Source organism: Procambarus clarkii, chromosome 46, assembly GCF_040958095.1.
Source record: "Procambarus clarkii isolate CNS0578487 chromosome 46, FALCON_Pclarkii_2.0, whole genome shotgun sequence".
Taxonomy (NCBI): Eukaryota; Metazoa; Arthropoda; class Malacostraca; order Decapoda; family Cambaridae; genus Procambarus; species Procambarus clarkii.
In genome coordinates this window covers 30,601,697-30,615,259 of record NC_091195.1, presented here as the reverse complement: position 1 = coordinate 30,615,259, position 13,563 = coordinate 30,601,697, and the positions used below count along the sequence as shown (strand labels likewise).

Here is a 13,563-nt window from a genome sequence, read left to right as displayed (position 1 = left end):
ATTTATGCCTGGTGTTGTATATGTTAATTTGTCCAGTTTCTCCAGTGTTGGAAACGGTGACCCAGTGACAACCATCAACTTGAATTATTTGAATAAATTCACCTAATACAGCTGGCCAGGAGAGGTCCCGCTGCAACACTGGGTCATGAAGGCCTTCTACGCTTGGCATATTTTGTTTGATGAGGTCACATGCAGCCTTTATATGAAGGTCAGAGAGCTGTTCATTTATTCCAATGTTTATGATCTCGTCATCTGTTAAATAATTTAACATTCTCAAATGTGAAGCACTGCTATCAATCTCCGTATTATTGCATTGGTGTGAGGAGTGGCAGTGGTTGTGTTACGGCCCTCTCGGGACGCAACGGGGTCCTTACTCTGATGTTGTTAGAGGAAGTTGTATCCGACCCCAAGCCAGTAGTGGCTTTCAAGGGATGTGATCCGTGACGCAAGTAACTTAAAGGGGGGTAGGGAAAGAAAGTTAAGAAATTAAGACTATAATTGATACCATCACCAAATAAATAATATATAAAAGAGTGCACAGGGGGAGGGGTATAAACACTTATTTACAGGGGAAATACACTGTAGTCTTCTGCTGAAGACTCTGGACATAGGCTCTCGGTGCTAAATCCTCGGTGCTTCTTCGTGGCCTCACAACGAATTCTCTGAGAAGTTGAGCCTACCCTGGCCACAGGTCAGCCAAAACACAGGTCCACTGGGGGCACCGCCGTGGAGGCCGTCAACCACACGTCCAGCAGGTCTGCTGGCAGGTTCCGGATCAACAAGGCTGGTCAGGCCACTCCACGAACGATATAAGGGTAACGCCCTAGACAGGAGCCTCGTGTGATAACACAAATCACTCTCCTGTCCTCAATACCCCAGTGGATAAACGTCTCCAGCAGTCGGTCCCGGGTAATCCTTCTACTGCCACTCCACTGGCAGGGTAACACCACAGTGTTCTTCCGGGGGACGACTTCACAGCTGCTGCAGCAAAGCACAAGGTATGGAGACAGCTGCCTTGGGTAGACTGACTCAACTTCCATCACAGCAGTCCCAGGTCGACTCTGTAAGCAGACACGTCATCAATAACTGGGACACACTAAGGCTCCTCACTTACAGGTTCAGACACAAACGCCCACCTATCCACTCCATAGATGGCGCTGGTGTCTGAGCACCACCTCACCAGAGGTCAGCAGTGGCTGTGTTGAGCGCTGAACAGGACTGGAAACTGGCCCTCGAGGCCAGTACACGTCGTCCTCACCAAGTGTCGTCGTCCGTTTGGAGGGGGTTTCGGGAGCTGACCCACAGATGGCGCGGTCGTCACTGCTCCGGGCTCGGACGCTGGATCCGGGTTCGTAACAGGTTGGTGCAGTTTATTCATCACCACCTGCCTCTAGCACATCTTCACCAGTGACCTCTAGCACATCTTCACCAGCTGCCTCTAGCACATCTTCACCAGTGACCTCTAGCACATCTTCACCAGTGACCTCTAGCACATCTTCACCAGTGACCTCTAGCACATCTTCACCAGCTGCCTCTAGCACATCTTCACCAGTGACCTCTAGCACATCTTCACCAGTGACCTCTAGCACATCTTCACCAGTGACCTCTAGCACATCTTCACCAGTGGCCTCTAGCACATCTTCACCAGCTGCCTCTAGCACATCTTCACCAGTGACCTCTAGCACATCTTCACCAGTGACCTCTAGCACATCTTCACCAGTGACCTCTAGCACATCTTCACCAGTGACCTCTAGCACATCTTCACCAGTGACCTCTAGCACATCTTCACCAGTGACCTCTAGCACATCTTCACCAGTGACCTCTAGCACATCTTCACCAGTGACCTCTAGCACATCTTCACCAGTGATCTCTAGCACATCTTCACCAGTGACCTCTAGCACATCTTCACCAGTGACCTCTAGCACATCTTCACCAGTGACCTCTAGCACATCTTCACCAGCTGCCTCTAGCACATCTTCACCAGTGACCTCTAGCACATCTTCACCAGTGACCTCTAGCACATCTTCACCAGTGACCTCTAGCACATCTTCACCAGTGACCTCTAGCACATCTTCACCAGTGACCTCTAGCACATCTTCACCAGTGACCTCTAGCACATCTTCACCAGTGACCTCTAGCACATCTTCACCAGTGACCTCTAGCACATCTTCACCAGTGACCTCTAGCACATCTTCACCAGTGACCTCTAGCACATCTTCACCAGTGACCTCTAGCACATCTTCACCAGTGACCTCTAGCAAATCTTCACCAGCTGCCTCTAGCACATCATCACTAGCGACCTCTAGCACATCTTCACCAGTGACCTCTAGCACATCATCACTAGCGACCTCTAGCACATCTTCACCAGTGACCTCCAGCACATCATCACTAGCGACCTCTAGCACATCATCACTAGCGACCTCTAGCACATCATCACTAGCGACTTCTAGCACATCATCACTAGCGACCTCTAGCACATCATCACTAGCGACCTCTAGCACATTATCACCAGCTGCCTCTAGCACATCATCACCAGCTGCCTCTAGCACATTATCACTAGCTGCCTCTAGCACATCATCACCAGCTGCCTCTAGCACATCATCACTAGCTGCCTCTAGCACATCATCACTAGCTGCCTCTAGCACATCATCACTAGCTGCCTCTAGCACATTATCACTAGCTGCCTCTAGCACATCATCACTAGCTGCCTCTAGCACATTATCACTAGCTGCCTCTAGCACATTATCACTAGCTGCCTCTAGCACATCATCACTAGCTGCCTCTAGCACATTATCACTAGCTGCCTCTAGCACATTATCACTAGCTGCCTCTAGCACATTATCACCAGTGACCTCTAGCACATCATCACTAGCTGCCTCTAGCACATTATCACTAGCTGCCTCTAGCACATTATCACTAGCGACCTCTAGCACATCATCACCAGTGACCTCTAGCACATTATCACCAGCTGCCTCTAGCACATCATCACCAGCTGCCTCTAGCACATCATCACTAGCGACCTCTAGCACATCATCACCAGTGACCTCTAGCACATCATCACCAGCGACCTCTAGCACATCATCACCAGCGACCTCTAGCACATCATCACCACCTGCCTCTAGCACATCATCACCATCTGCACTGGAAGTGACAGTGTCTTCCAGTCAAATAAAAATGTATCCCCCCCCCCCACTGATCAAAAAGACATTTCAGCATTAGGTTTACAAACTCTTTGCCATTGTCTGAATGGAAAATTCTCGAGAGTCCTAAATATGCTAAAACGCGCTCCTCCAGCATTAAAGCAACTTCCTTGGCAGTTTTATATTTTAAATGAAACACAATATATTTGCTGAAATGATCTACCACATGGCAAATATAGTTATAGACTCCGTCTGGAGAAATGGCCTCTGCTTTGAAATACAGAGCGGAGATGTTTCTGAAGAGGGGGACAAAGAAACAGTTGCGCAGTGCGCCCCGCGCTGATGCGCGGGAAGTCTGGGGCCATATAAATTCCGAGGCAGAGAGGGGCTCTCCCTCACTTTCACCCGACCGCCACAGTACTCGAAACTCCCACCCGCCTCCCCTTCATGCAAGTGGCAGTTCCCAGTCATGCTTTGTGCCAGTGTCCCTGTCTTCCCCACCGCAAGTGGGGAGGGGGGTGCAGCGCCGGTCCCCAAGTGTCCCGCTGTCCGCAGCTAATCCTTTGCCCAGTCTAGGTGCTAGTAAGAGTCAGGAAACACTTCTTATTCCTTGGCGGCCGGCCTCACGCCCTGGGAAAAACTTCTCCCATTTGTCATATCAGTTTTCCCCAGTCACTAGGTATTTTCTGCCCGCCTGTTAATTCTAGGATTTCCCATTATGTCTTGGTAGGGCTCCGTTAAGTGTTGTGTCTATACACTTTATTTCCCCATTGTGTCCTGACTGTTATACCTAGTTCTAATTATATTTCATCTGCCATTAGGTTTCTGCAGAACGTGTTTGCCATGTCTAGGCTATGCTTACTACTACGGGGGTACATTTTAAGTTAATTAGTCCTCAGACATGGACATGTTACATTTGTTAATTCCTACTTATATTATTTACATGTTCTGCAGAATTTTATTTACTCTTAAAAAATTTAAGCCCATTCGGCCTGTGTCTTTTTTCCCCTGGTCAGAAATTTCTCATGTCTATCAGCTAGGTCTACTTGTATGCGATGCATAAACTCCGTTTCGACGATCAGTTTCAGAAAGGGGGGGGGGCAGCATGTCTGCTGCTGTGTCTTTTCACAAGTTGGGCAAGATTTGCAAATTTCTTGCACAAATTGCCTAGGAATACCATAAAATTCCCTTTTCAAAATTGACGCTGCCTTTTTGTAACCACAGTGTGCAGTACCTTCTCTATAAACCCTAGCAACTGCATCATATAGCATGTTCTCTGAAAGTACATGCTTTACAGTTCCCAAGGTCCCATCAGCTTCCTCCCCTGAAAAATCGAAAGCTTGACCAGGTTTAATTGGCAAACTAAAACGCATTGGGATCATTACCATGTTTCTGAAATCATGTACATATATATTAAATAAATGATGTGAGAGATAAATATATGTGATATTACCAGAGTCAGACTAAATTTGTTTAAACACTCCATTCATATAAAAGGACCCAACATCTGCAACTCGCATCCAAATGAATACAATTAAAATGTAACCTATACTTTAATAAAAAGTAGAACATTGAAATATCTAATTTCATCTCTGTAGTATCTTGCCTTGTGCTACTAAGTCTCACAATATCTTTTACATCTAATTTCTTGCTTCTGACCAGTGACATCTGACTGACATTAGTATGACATTTGTGAATTTGATAATATTTATGTCAGTCCAGGATTCTTCTCAGCTGGGGAGGTTGAGAATATGGCAGCGTATAGTGGCCTTGATCGTCAGGCGCATCTGGGGTGGAGGTGATTTTCCGTATCTGTATGGGTGTTTTGTCCTTACTCTACACTCAAAATTTCACCCTTTTATTACTGTTAACGCACAAAAAAATCACCCCCCCCTCAGCTTGATTAGTTTCATTACGCGGCAAATTTAGGAAATTTATAGCATTGCTTGCACCTCTTGCCTTAAAAAAATTCTATTTTCATAAAAGAATTCGTATTTTCATGTCAATTTAGTGAACGGGAGCCCGCTCCTGTATTGGTGATTTATGTTCCTCCATCATTAACTATACCCTTACTTAAATAACTTGCTATATTCTTAGTCTTTCAGTCACGATGCGGATTAAGACTTGCCTCATTTATTCCTCAAGTTTTTCCTCAATTTAGCATTGCGCAAGCCTCTGGATTTAGATCCTTTAGTTTAGAGGTAATTAGGTATTCGTTTCCATGTCAATTTAGTGAACGGGAGCCCGCTCCTGTTTTGGTGATTTACGTTCCTCCATCATTAACTAAACGCTTACTTAAATAACTTGTTATATCCTTAGTCTTCCGGTCATGACGTGTATTAAGCCTAAAGTTATTCCTCAATTTAGCATTGAGCAAGCCTCTGGCTTTAGATTATTCCTGCACTTGATTTATGAGTCAATTATCCTCAGCAATTTGTTACTGCAATTTATGCATTGCGTTTGCTCCACGTTTTATTTAACTTTTGTGCCGCAATTATGTATGTGTAACTGCCGCTTTTGTCATTGAGTTTAAGTTAAATCAGCTAGGATGAGCTAGTTAGGTTATACTGTGGTGACTTTCAGTCACGACGTGTATTAAAGACTTTCAGTTATTCCTCAATTTAGTCGGAAGGTACTACGGCTTCCCAGCCGACGTCCTCCCTGTGACGAGTTAAGCCGGCGATGTTTTCAGTTTTATATTTATTTGGTCATATAAACAGGCGGCCTCCCAGGCCGCTGGTTTATCCAGACGTGTTGTCTGCCCGGTGTAGCCCGGATGTCACTGCGGCCTCCCAGGACGCTGGTTTATCCAGACGTGTTGTCTGCCCGGTGTAGCCCGGATGTCACTGCGGCCTCCCAGGACGCTGGTTTATCCAGACGTGTTGTCTGCCCGGCGTAGCCCGGATGTCACAGCGGCCTCCTAGGCCGCTGGTCGCGAAGTTCCAGCTGACGTGTCTTTTTTCACTCCTTTTCGTTATTGTATTTGGTTGTATTTACCTCGGCTCAAAGTGTTAATCCCGTTTCTCTAACGAGTTATAGCCCAGCTTTATTTTGAGCATACTTTGTTTCGCAATTTATAATTAATTATAGTTATAATTGGTTTATAATTTTATTATTTACACCATTTATTTACGATTATTCATACAATATAATTTATTACATTGTTAGGCTTTTCCAACGACGTCGTCCCAGCCGGGGTTGTTCCTGCAGAGGATGGGCCAGCTGGTGGCTCGGCCGTAGCTGTTGCAGCGGGCGCCCTCACAGACTCAGCTAGTTTCAGCAGACGATGTTCAGCTGCTAACGCCCCAGTTCCATCTTAGGCTTCCCGGCAGCCGATGCTTCAGTCATGAACCTCCAGCTGAAGCGTTCCACCCGACGTTGCGCCCATCAATTTATCACTCTTTTCAGTTTTGTAATTCTCGCTTTCCCAGCTTCATGAATTGTTCCCGTTATTTTCTAGGACAGTTATATTCCAGCCTTTAGCCTAAATTGTCTTGCAGCTGGCCCTCTACTTACCACTAAGGTCTTCCCTGGTGGCCAGTTGCCGCTATTTTCCTCCCTTTATCAGATGTTGATGCTCCAGCTGTCGATGTCCAGCTGCAGGTGCCCAGCCCCGATGTTCCAGCCGCTGATGGCAGGATTTTGCTGTTCAACATTCGGCAACGGTTGTTAAGTTAATCCATTATTTTGCACAATTTTGACTATTGGTGTTTGTGTTATACACGCTACGTTAATGTGGGTTTAAGGTCCAGGTACTACCCACGTGCATAATTCTTTAACTTATAAAACCCGTGCTTATTGTATTTGAGTTATTAATTAAGCCAGCTAGGTTGTGCTAGTTGCCGTGTCACAGGCCTCTTGCTTCAGTTTCCCTGGCTTCGCATTTACCACTAGCCTACTCACTTTATTCCAGCTCAGGATGCTTTGTCTTGTTGCATGTGTCTTTTACTGTGTTTACAGTATGTTTGTTTAACTTTTGCTTCGCCTTAAGTTATTAAGTAAAGTCAGTTAGGATGTGCTAGTCGCGGTGTTACGGGCCCTTGACTCCTGCTTTAAGTTTCTGGCCCTGCATTTATGTTTAGTTTCCTCTGTAAATTATTACTGTTATTACGGGTAGCCTTGCGGCATATTTGTTGTTTCTCCTGGTTACGTTAGGTGGTTTATCATTTACGGCCTAAATGTTTACATTTACCCTATCACAGTTTAATTCAAATTTGGCTGAGCGAGTGGCTACTCGCCGTCTCAGTTATCTCTACCTTAAGCTTTGATGCCCTGGCGTCGTGCGGTACGCCGTTTTGGTGATTTATAATTTATAGAATTCATTTGATGCCCTCCCAACACCAGCTGCAGGTTTTACTTCCCACTGGAATTTTATGCTTGTTCGCTCGACTTTGTTTAAGTTGTTAGGTAAGGCCAGTTGGGCTGAGCGAGTGGCTACTCGCCGTCTCAGTTATCTCTACCTTAAGCTTTGACGCCCTGGCGTCGTGCGGTACGCCGTTTTGGTGATTTATAATTTATATTGTTTGTGAACAATTTTAAAATATATCTTATGATCGCTAGACTTTCAGTTATGAGTTGTATTACTTCCGCAATTTATAGCATTGCTTTCGCCTCATGCCTAAAAATTTGTTATTGTTGGACTCGCAATTATGATTCGTATTTATCACGGCAAATTTTTCCCGCAATTTACACTTTGCTTAAGTTTCACGTTCAATTTGTTATATTAAGGGACTTTCAATTAGGATTTGTATTAATCCTAATTAATAGGCTTTGGCTTTGCCTCTGCGCCATTAAGTTAATTTCAGCTAGGGTACGCTAGTTGCAGTGCATTCGGGTTGGGTCCCCCCCCCCATTTTTTCCTCCGGTTATTTCGTCCTATTACACTCGTTTCCCTCATTATATATTCTAAATTGTGCATTATATTTGACCACCCATTCTTCATCGTTTCGGCAGTACATTAAGATACATTTGGAATGCTACAGAGAAGTTTAGCATGGCCTCGCGCACGGTGTCATGAAAAAACGGGCCATTCGGCCTTCCATACGGCAAGCATAAGCCAGTCAGTTAGCATGATGTCGGCCAGCATGTTGTTGGCCAGCATGTTGTTGGCCATACGGTCGCTAACGTTCTTTGGCCATCCGGCCTTCTGGGCTAATTTACTCTTCTTGTTCCTTCACCATTGTTGTTTCTTACTACGTAATAGTATTCTATTTAATTTAACCTCATCTATCATTAGGTTAGGGGCCCTTACCTCCAACTGCTATTCCTTCTTCCCCTGTGCTCTGCCCGCTTGGCGCACAACGTCGGCTTCTTCTGTTCCCTTTTTTCGCAGCCACGACAAGCCGGAAATCCCCCCCCACCACCACCCTCCTCACCCTACTGCGGCGAGGAAGAGAACGCGAGCCGGATATTCCTCTTATCACCGTTACAACGCACGCAGCGGCGCCGGGATGCAGCCGCCCAGGGCCTATGTTAATACTATTATCGTCCCTTATTTGCTGGGCTATATGGTAGTATTAATATTATTCCGTATCGTTACTGTTATTCCAGTATTATTTTATTAAGAATATAAATTGTTATTATGGTTTGGCGTTGCTTTCTTAATTTCTTCCATTCTGCGGCACTTGCCGTCATCGGTTATTTACGATATTACATTGTATTCTTACATTGTACGATTATTTACGACATTGTATTCTTAATATTATCCTTATTACAGTTAATGGATGCCAGTTCCCTGCCGTCGATTTCACTTTGCTCCTGTTCTAAAAGATGTAGCCGAAGTTCACGGCCTACTAGCTGCGGCTTGCAGACGCTCATTGACAACACAAGACTACACTCAGCGGCCACTTAAGGCAGACTCCTTGGCTTCTATTCAGCCCTATCACCCGTCTGGAGGCAGAGATGGGATGGAGACCAAGGGTAATGTTCCCCGCTCACATTCTACATCCGCTTAGGACACAAGCATGTTATAGATTTGGCTTTAAGAATTGGTTCTTATTCCATTTTATTGTTTATGTATATATTGCTTTGTTGTATATACCCGTTCTTGGTATATGTATTGTTTATATTATCAAGATTTATAGTATTTCGTATTATCCCTGTTTATAGTTGCTTTGTGCTTCCTTGCTGTTCTCCTACTGGCTTTCTCCCACCTTTGCTCTTAGCAAAGGTACTTTCCCCTTCCGTTTGCTGGAAGATTCTTAGAATTGTTAGCCCCCTTCATTGCTACAGTATAGTTATTCGGAAAACTCTTATTCATCCAGGATTGTTAATTAAGGAATCTCTTAATTCCTGCTGCTGGGCTCCCTCCCCCCGTTTTTCGTCACCGTATTGATTCAGCTAGGGTTTACCTCTCGTCTGTGCTCTTGCCTGTCACGATAACACTGCATGCCGCTTCTGCCCACCCTTACTGCCTTATATCTTTCAGCCAGGGGGAGGTGATCTACGCGACAAAAAATCGACGCACGCTCCGACTGGACCAGGTATTGCTTACATGGTCAGGAATCAACACTTCGGATCCTACAAGCACAGTGCAGGACGCACGCATACCCTAGCCCAGCGAGCGCCCCCCCCCCGGCAAGTTCTACCCGGCCCGTGCCCCAGTGAACAGGCAACACTTCTTCAGGGCGATTAATTCGCGCCGCCCTCACAGAGCTAGGCTCGCCTTCAGCCGACCACGCCCTCTTACATTTAGAATTGACAGGGCCACTCGGCTCTCTTGACGGGCTCGCCATCGGAGATAATTGCGGGTTCAGCAACCAGCTGGAACCCCCAGCTGACTACGTCCAGGACGTTGTTGCTCTGCCACTCTGAGGCCTCCCTGCGACCAGCGGGCCTCGCCCTTCGAAAGGGGGGTCCGGCCAGCTGGCCTGCGGTGGGGGTGCAGCGCCGGTCCCCAAGTGTCCCGCTGTCCGCAGCTAATCCTTTGCCCAGTCTAGGTGCTAGTAAGAGTCAGGGAACACTTCTTATTCCTTGGCGGCCGGCCTCACGCCCTGGGAAAAACTTCTCCCATTTGTCATATCAGTTTTCCCCAGTCACTAGGTATTTTCTGCCTGCCTGTTAATTCTAGGATTTCCCATTATGTCTTGGTAGGGCTCCGTTAAGTATTGTGTCTATACACTTTATTTCCCCATTGTGTCCTGACTGTTATACCTAGTTCTAATTATATTTCATCTGCCATTAGGTTTCTGCAGAACGTGTTTGCCATGTCTAGGCTATGCTTACTACTACGGGGGTACATTTTAAGTTAATTAGTCCTCAGACATGGACATGTTACATTTGTTAATTCCTCCTTATATTATTTACATGTTCTGCAGAGTTTAATTTACTAATAAAAAATTTAAGCCCATTCGGCCTGTGTCTTTTTCCCCCTGGTCAGAAAATGGCCTCTGCTTTGAAATACAAAGCGGAGATGTTTCTGAAGAGGGGGACAAAGAAACAGTTGCGCAGTGCGCCCCGCGCTGATGCGCGGGAAGTCTGGGGCCATATAAATTCCGAGGCAGAGAGGGGCTCTCCCTCACTTTCACCCGACCGCCACAGTACTCGAAACTCCCACCCGCCTCCCCTTCATGCAAGTGGCAGTTCCCAGTCATGCTTTGTGCCAGTGTCCCTGTCTTCCCCACCGCAAGTGGGGAGGGGGGTGCAGCGCCGGTCCCCAAGTGTCCCGCTGTTCGCAGCTAATCCTTTGCCCAGTCTAGGTGCTAGTAAGAGTCAGGAAACACTTCTTATTCCTTGGCGGCCGGCCTCACGCCCTGGGAAAAACTTCTCCCATTTGTCATATCAGTTTTCCCCAGTCACTAGGTATTTTCTGCCCACCTGTTAATTCTATGATTTCCAATTATGTCTTGGTAGAGCTCCGTTAAGTGTTGTGTCTATACACTTTATTTCCCCTTTGTGTCCTGACTGTTATACCTAGTTCTAATTATATTTCATCTGCCATTAGGTTTCTGCAGAACGTGTTTGCCATGTCTAGGCTATGCTTACTACTACGGGGGTACATTTTAAGTTAATTAGTCCTCAGACATGGACATGTTACATTTGTTAATTCCTACTTATATTATTTACATGTTCTGCAGAATTTAATTTACTAATAAAAAATTTAAGCCCATTCGGCCTGTGTCTTTTTCCCCCTGGTCAGAAATTTTTCATGTCTATCAGCTAGGTCTACTTGTATGCGATGCATAAACTCCGTTTCGACGATCAGTTTCAGAAAAGGGGGGGGGGGCAGCATGTCTGCTGTTGTGTCTTTTCACAAGTTGGGCAAGATTTGCAAATTTCTTGCACAAATTGCCTAGGAATACCATAAAATTCCCTTTTCAAAATTGACGCTGCCTTTTTGTAACCACAGTGTGCAGTACCTTCTCTATAAACCCTAGCAACTGCATCATATAGCATGTTCTCTGAAAGTACATGCTTTACAGTTCCCAAGGTCCCATCAGCTTCCTCCCCTGAAAAATCGAAAGCTTGACCAGGTTTAATTGGCAAACTAAAACACATTGGGATCATTACCATGTTTCTGAAATCATGCACTTATATATTAAATAAATGACGTGAGAGATAAATATATGTGATATTACCAGAGTCAGACTAAATTTGTTTAAACACTCCATTCATATAAAAGGACCCAACATCTGTAACTCGCATCCAAATGAATACAATTAAAATGTAACCTATACTTTAATAAAAAGTAGAACATTGAAATATCTAATTTCATCTCTGTAGTATCTTGCCTTGTGCTACTAAGTCTCACAATATCTTTTACATCTAATTTCTTGCTTCTGACCAGTGACAACTGACTGACATTAGTATGACATTTGTGAATTTGATAACATTTATGTCAGTCCAGGATTCTTCTCAGCTGGGGAGGTTGAGAATATGGCAGCGTATAGTGGCCTTGATCGTCAGGCGCAGCTGGGGTGGAGGTGATTTTCCGTATCTGTATGGGTGTTTTGTCCTTACTCTACACTCAAAATTTCACCCTTTTATTATTGTTAACGCACAAAAAAAATCATCCCCCCCCCAACCCCCATCAAGAACAGTATGTATTATTCCCGAAAAAAATCTATTTTGAAAAAAAAATTAATTAAAGATTAACACACTGGCAAAGCACACATTCAGTCCCACATCAGGAATTATCAGCCACCAATCCCTGTGGAAAGCTGATCATTGCACCAACTTACGAGATTGTAACAAACTAGGCTGTTGTAAGAATTATCCAGAGTGGTTTATCGACAAAAGAGAATGGGAAGCTGAGCCCGCATGGTGACCTGACCCCCAGGGGAATTCGCGGTGGAAATAACCGACGCTTTGTTCATAGCTGCGTATAATGAACCATCCTATAGTATTCAGTAATTTAGAGAAAATTAGCCTTTATTCATTTTGCATTAAAATTGTATTGTATAATAGTACTGGATACAATATCAAGAGTATTCTAATTATTGAGTTTAAGTCACCATCAGTGACGTCACGAATCAGATCTAACTTGTAAGGCGGAGTGACCGGCGGTCATAGGTCAGCAGGGTTGACATGTCTAGTATTTCTCAAAGTTCAATTAACCATTTTGGGGATCGGGAACAGCTCTGCCATTAGATGTTTGTAATTTAATTCAGTAAAATAATTCAACCAGTCTGGATCAATTCAGTACAAACAGAGGTTAATTGTTATAACTTAAACCTTGCTAGTAACTTGGTGAAACTTTGACTAGGCGGAAGGTTACAATGCTCTGTCTGGGGCAGACGAGGACAAATCAGTGTGAATACGGGAGCAGCTGGGAGAGGTCAAACATCTTACCTCTCCCCAAGACCAGCCCAACATCTAGAGCTGGTCGCCCAAGGTATAGTTGCTATTGTTAATTATAGGGATAGTCTTCTCATTTGCCATTCAGGTCAAGTAGGGAGTGTTAAAGTGACAGGGAGTGAACATATTTAGATTTTGTTTTAGTTTTCTTTCAATAAATTAAATTTGTTAATATTTTGCATTTCATTATTTCCATGTGTTTGATGTGTATACTTGTCCTGGTCACGTGGTCCACACGAGGCAGAGTTGTATTGGGCGCCGATTCTAACATCGAATCGGAATTATCATTACCGTGTAATTTATTCCACACTCAAGGTCATCGTTTATAGTGGGGATCGAGCCCCTAGGTTGATTAATTAGCGTGATCGATCCAGACCTCGATCATTGCTCTTGTATTACTGGTCTGGTGGTGGCAGCGTAGAGGCGACTCTAGGGTTTTGCTCAGAGCTTAGGTCACGTCATACTGGGTGTAGAATCCTAAGTCGGTCAATCGTCTTAGGACCACGTGGCGTGGAGTTGGCTTTGTTAAAAGTTTTGGAGTCCCTTGGTCCCTTGGTGGCAGCGTAGAGGCGACTCTAGGGTTTTGCTCAGAGCTTAGGTCACGTCATACTGGGTGTAGAATCCTAAG

The 13,563-nt window shown here is 45.0% G+C and overlaps 1 protein-coding gene across 1 annotated transcript; it reads right to left on the bottom strand.

Moving 5' to 3' along the window:
- Window positions 1-1,029: 1,029 nt before the first annotated feature.
- LOC138350594 (fap1 adhesin-like) lies at window positions 1,030-4,528 on the bottom strand. The gene is made up of 4 exons (XM_069301617.1): window positions 4,375-4,528; window positions 2,486-2,974; window positions 1,550-1,711; window positions 1,030-1,061 (listed from the first exon to the last, which is right to left on the bottom strand). The coding sequence occupies exons 1-4, from the start codon at window positions 4,526-4,528 to the stop codon at window positions 1,030-1,032; spliced, it is 837 nt and encodes a 278-aa protein (XP_069157718.1).
- Between the last annotated feature and the right edge of the window lie 9,035 nt (window positions 4,529-13,563).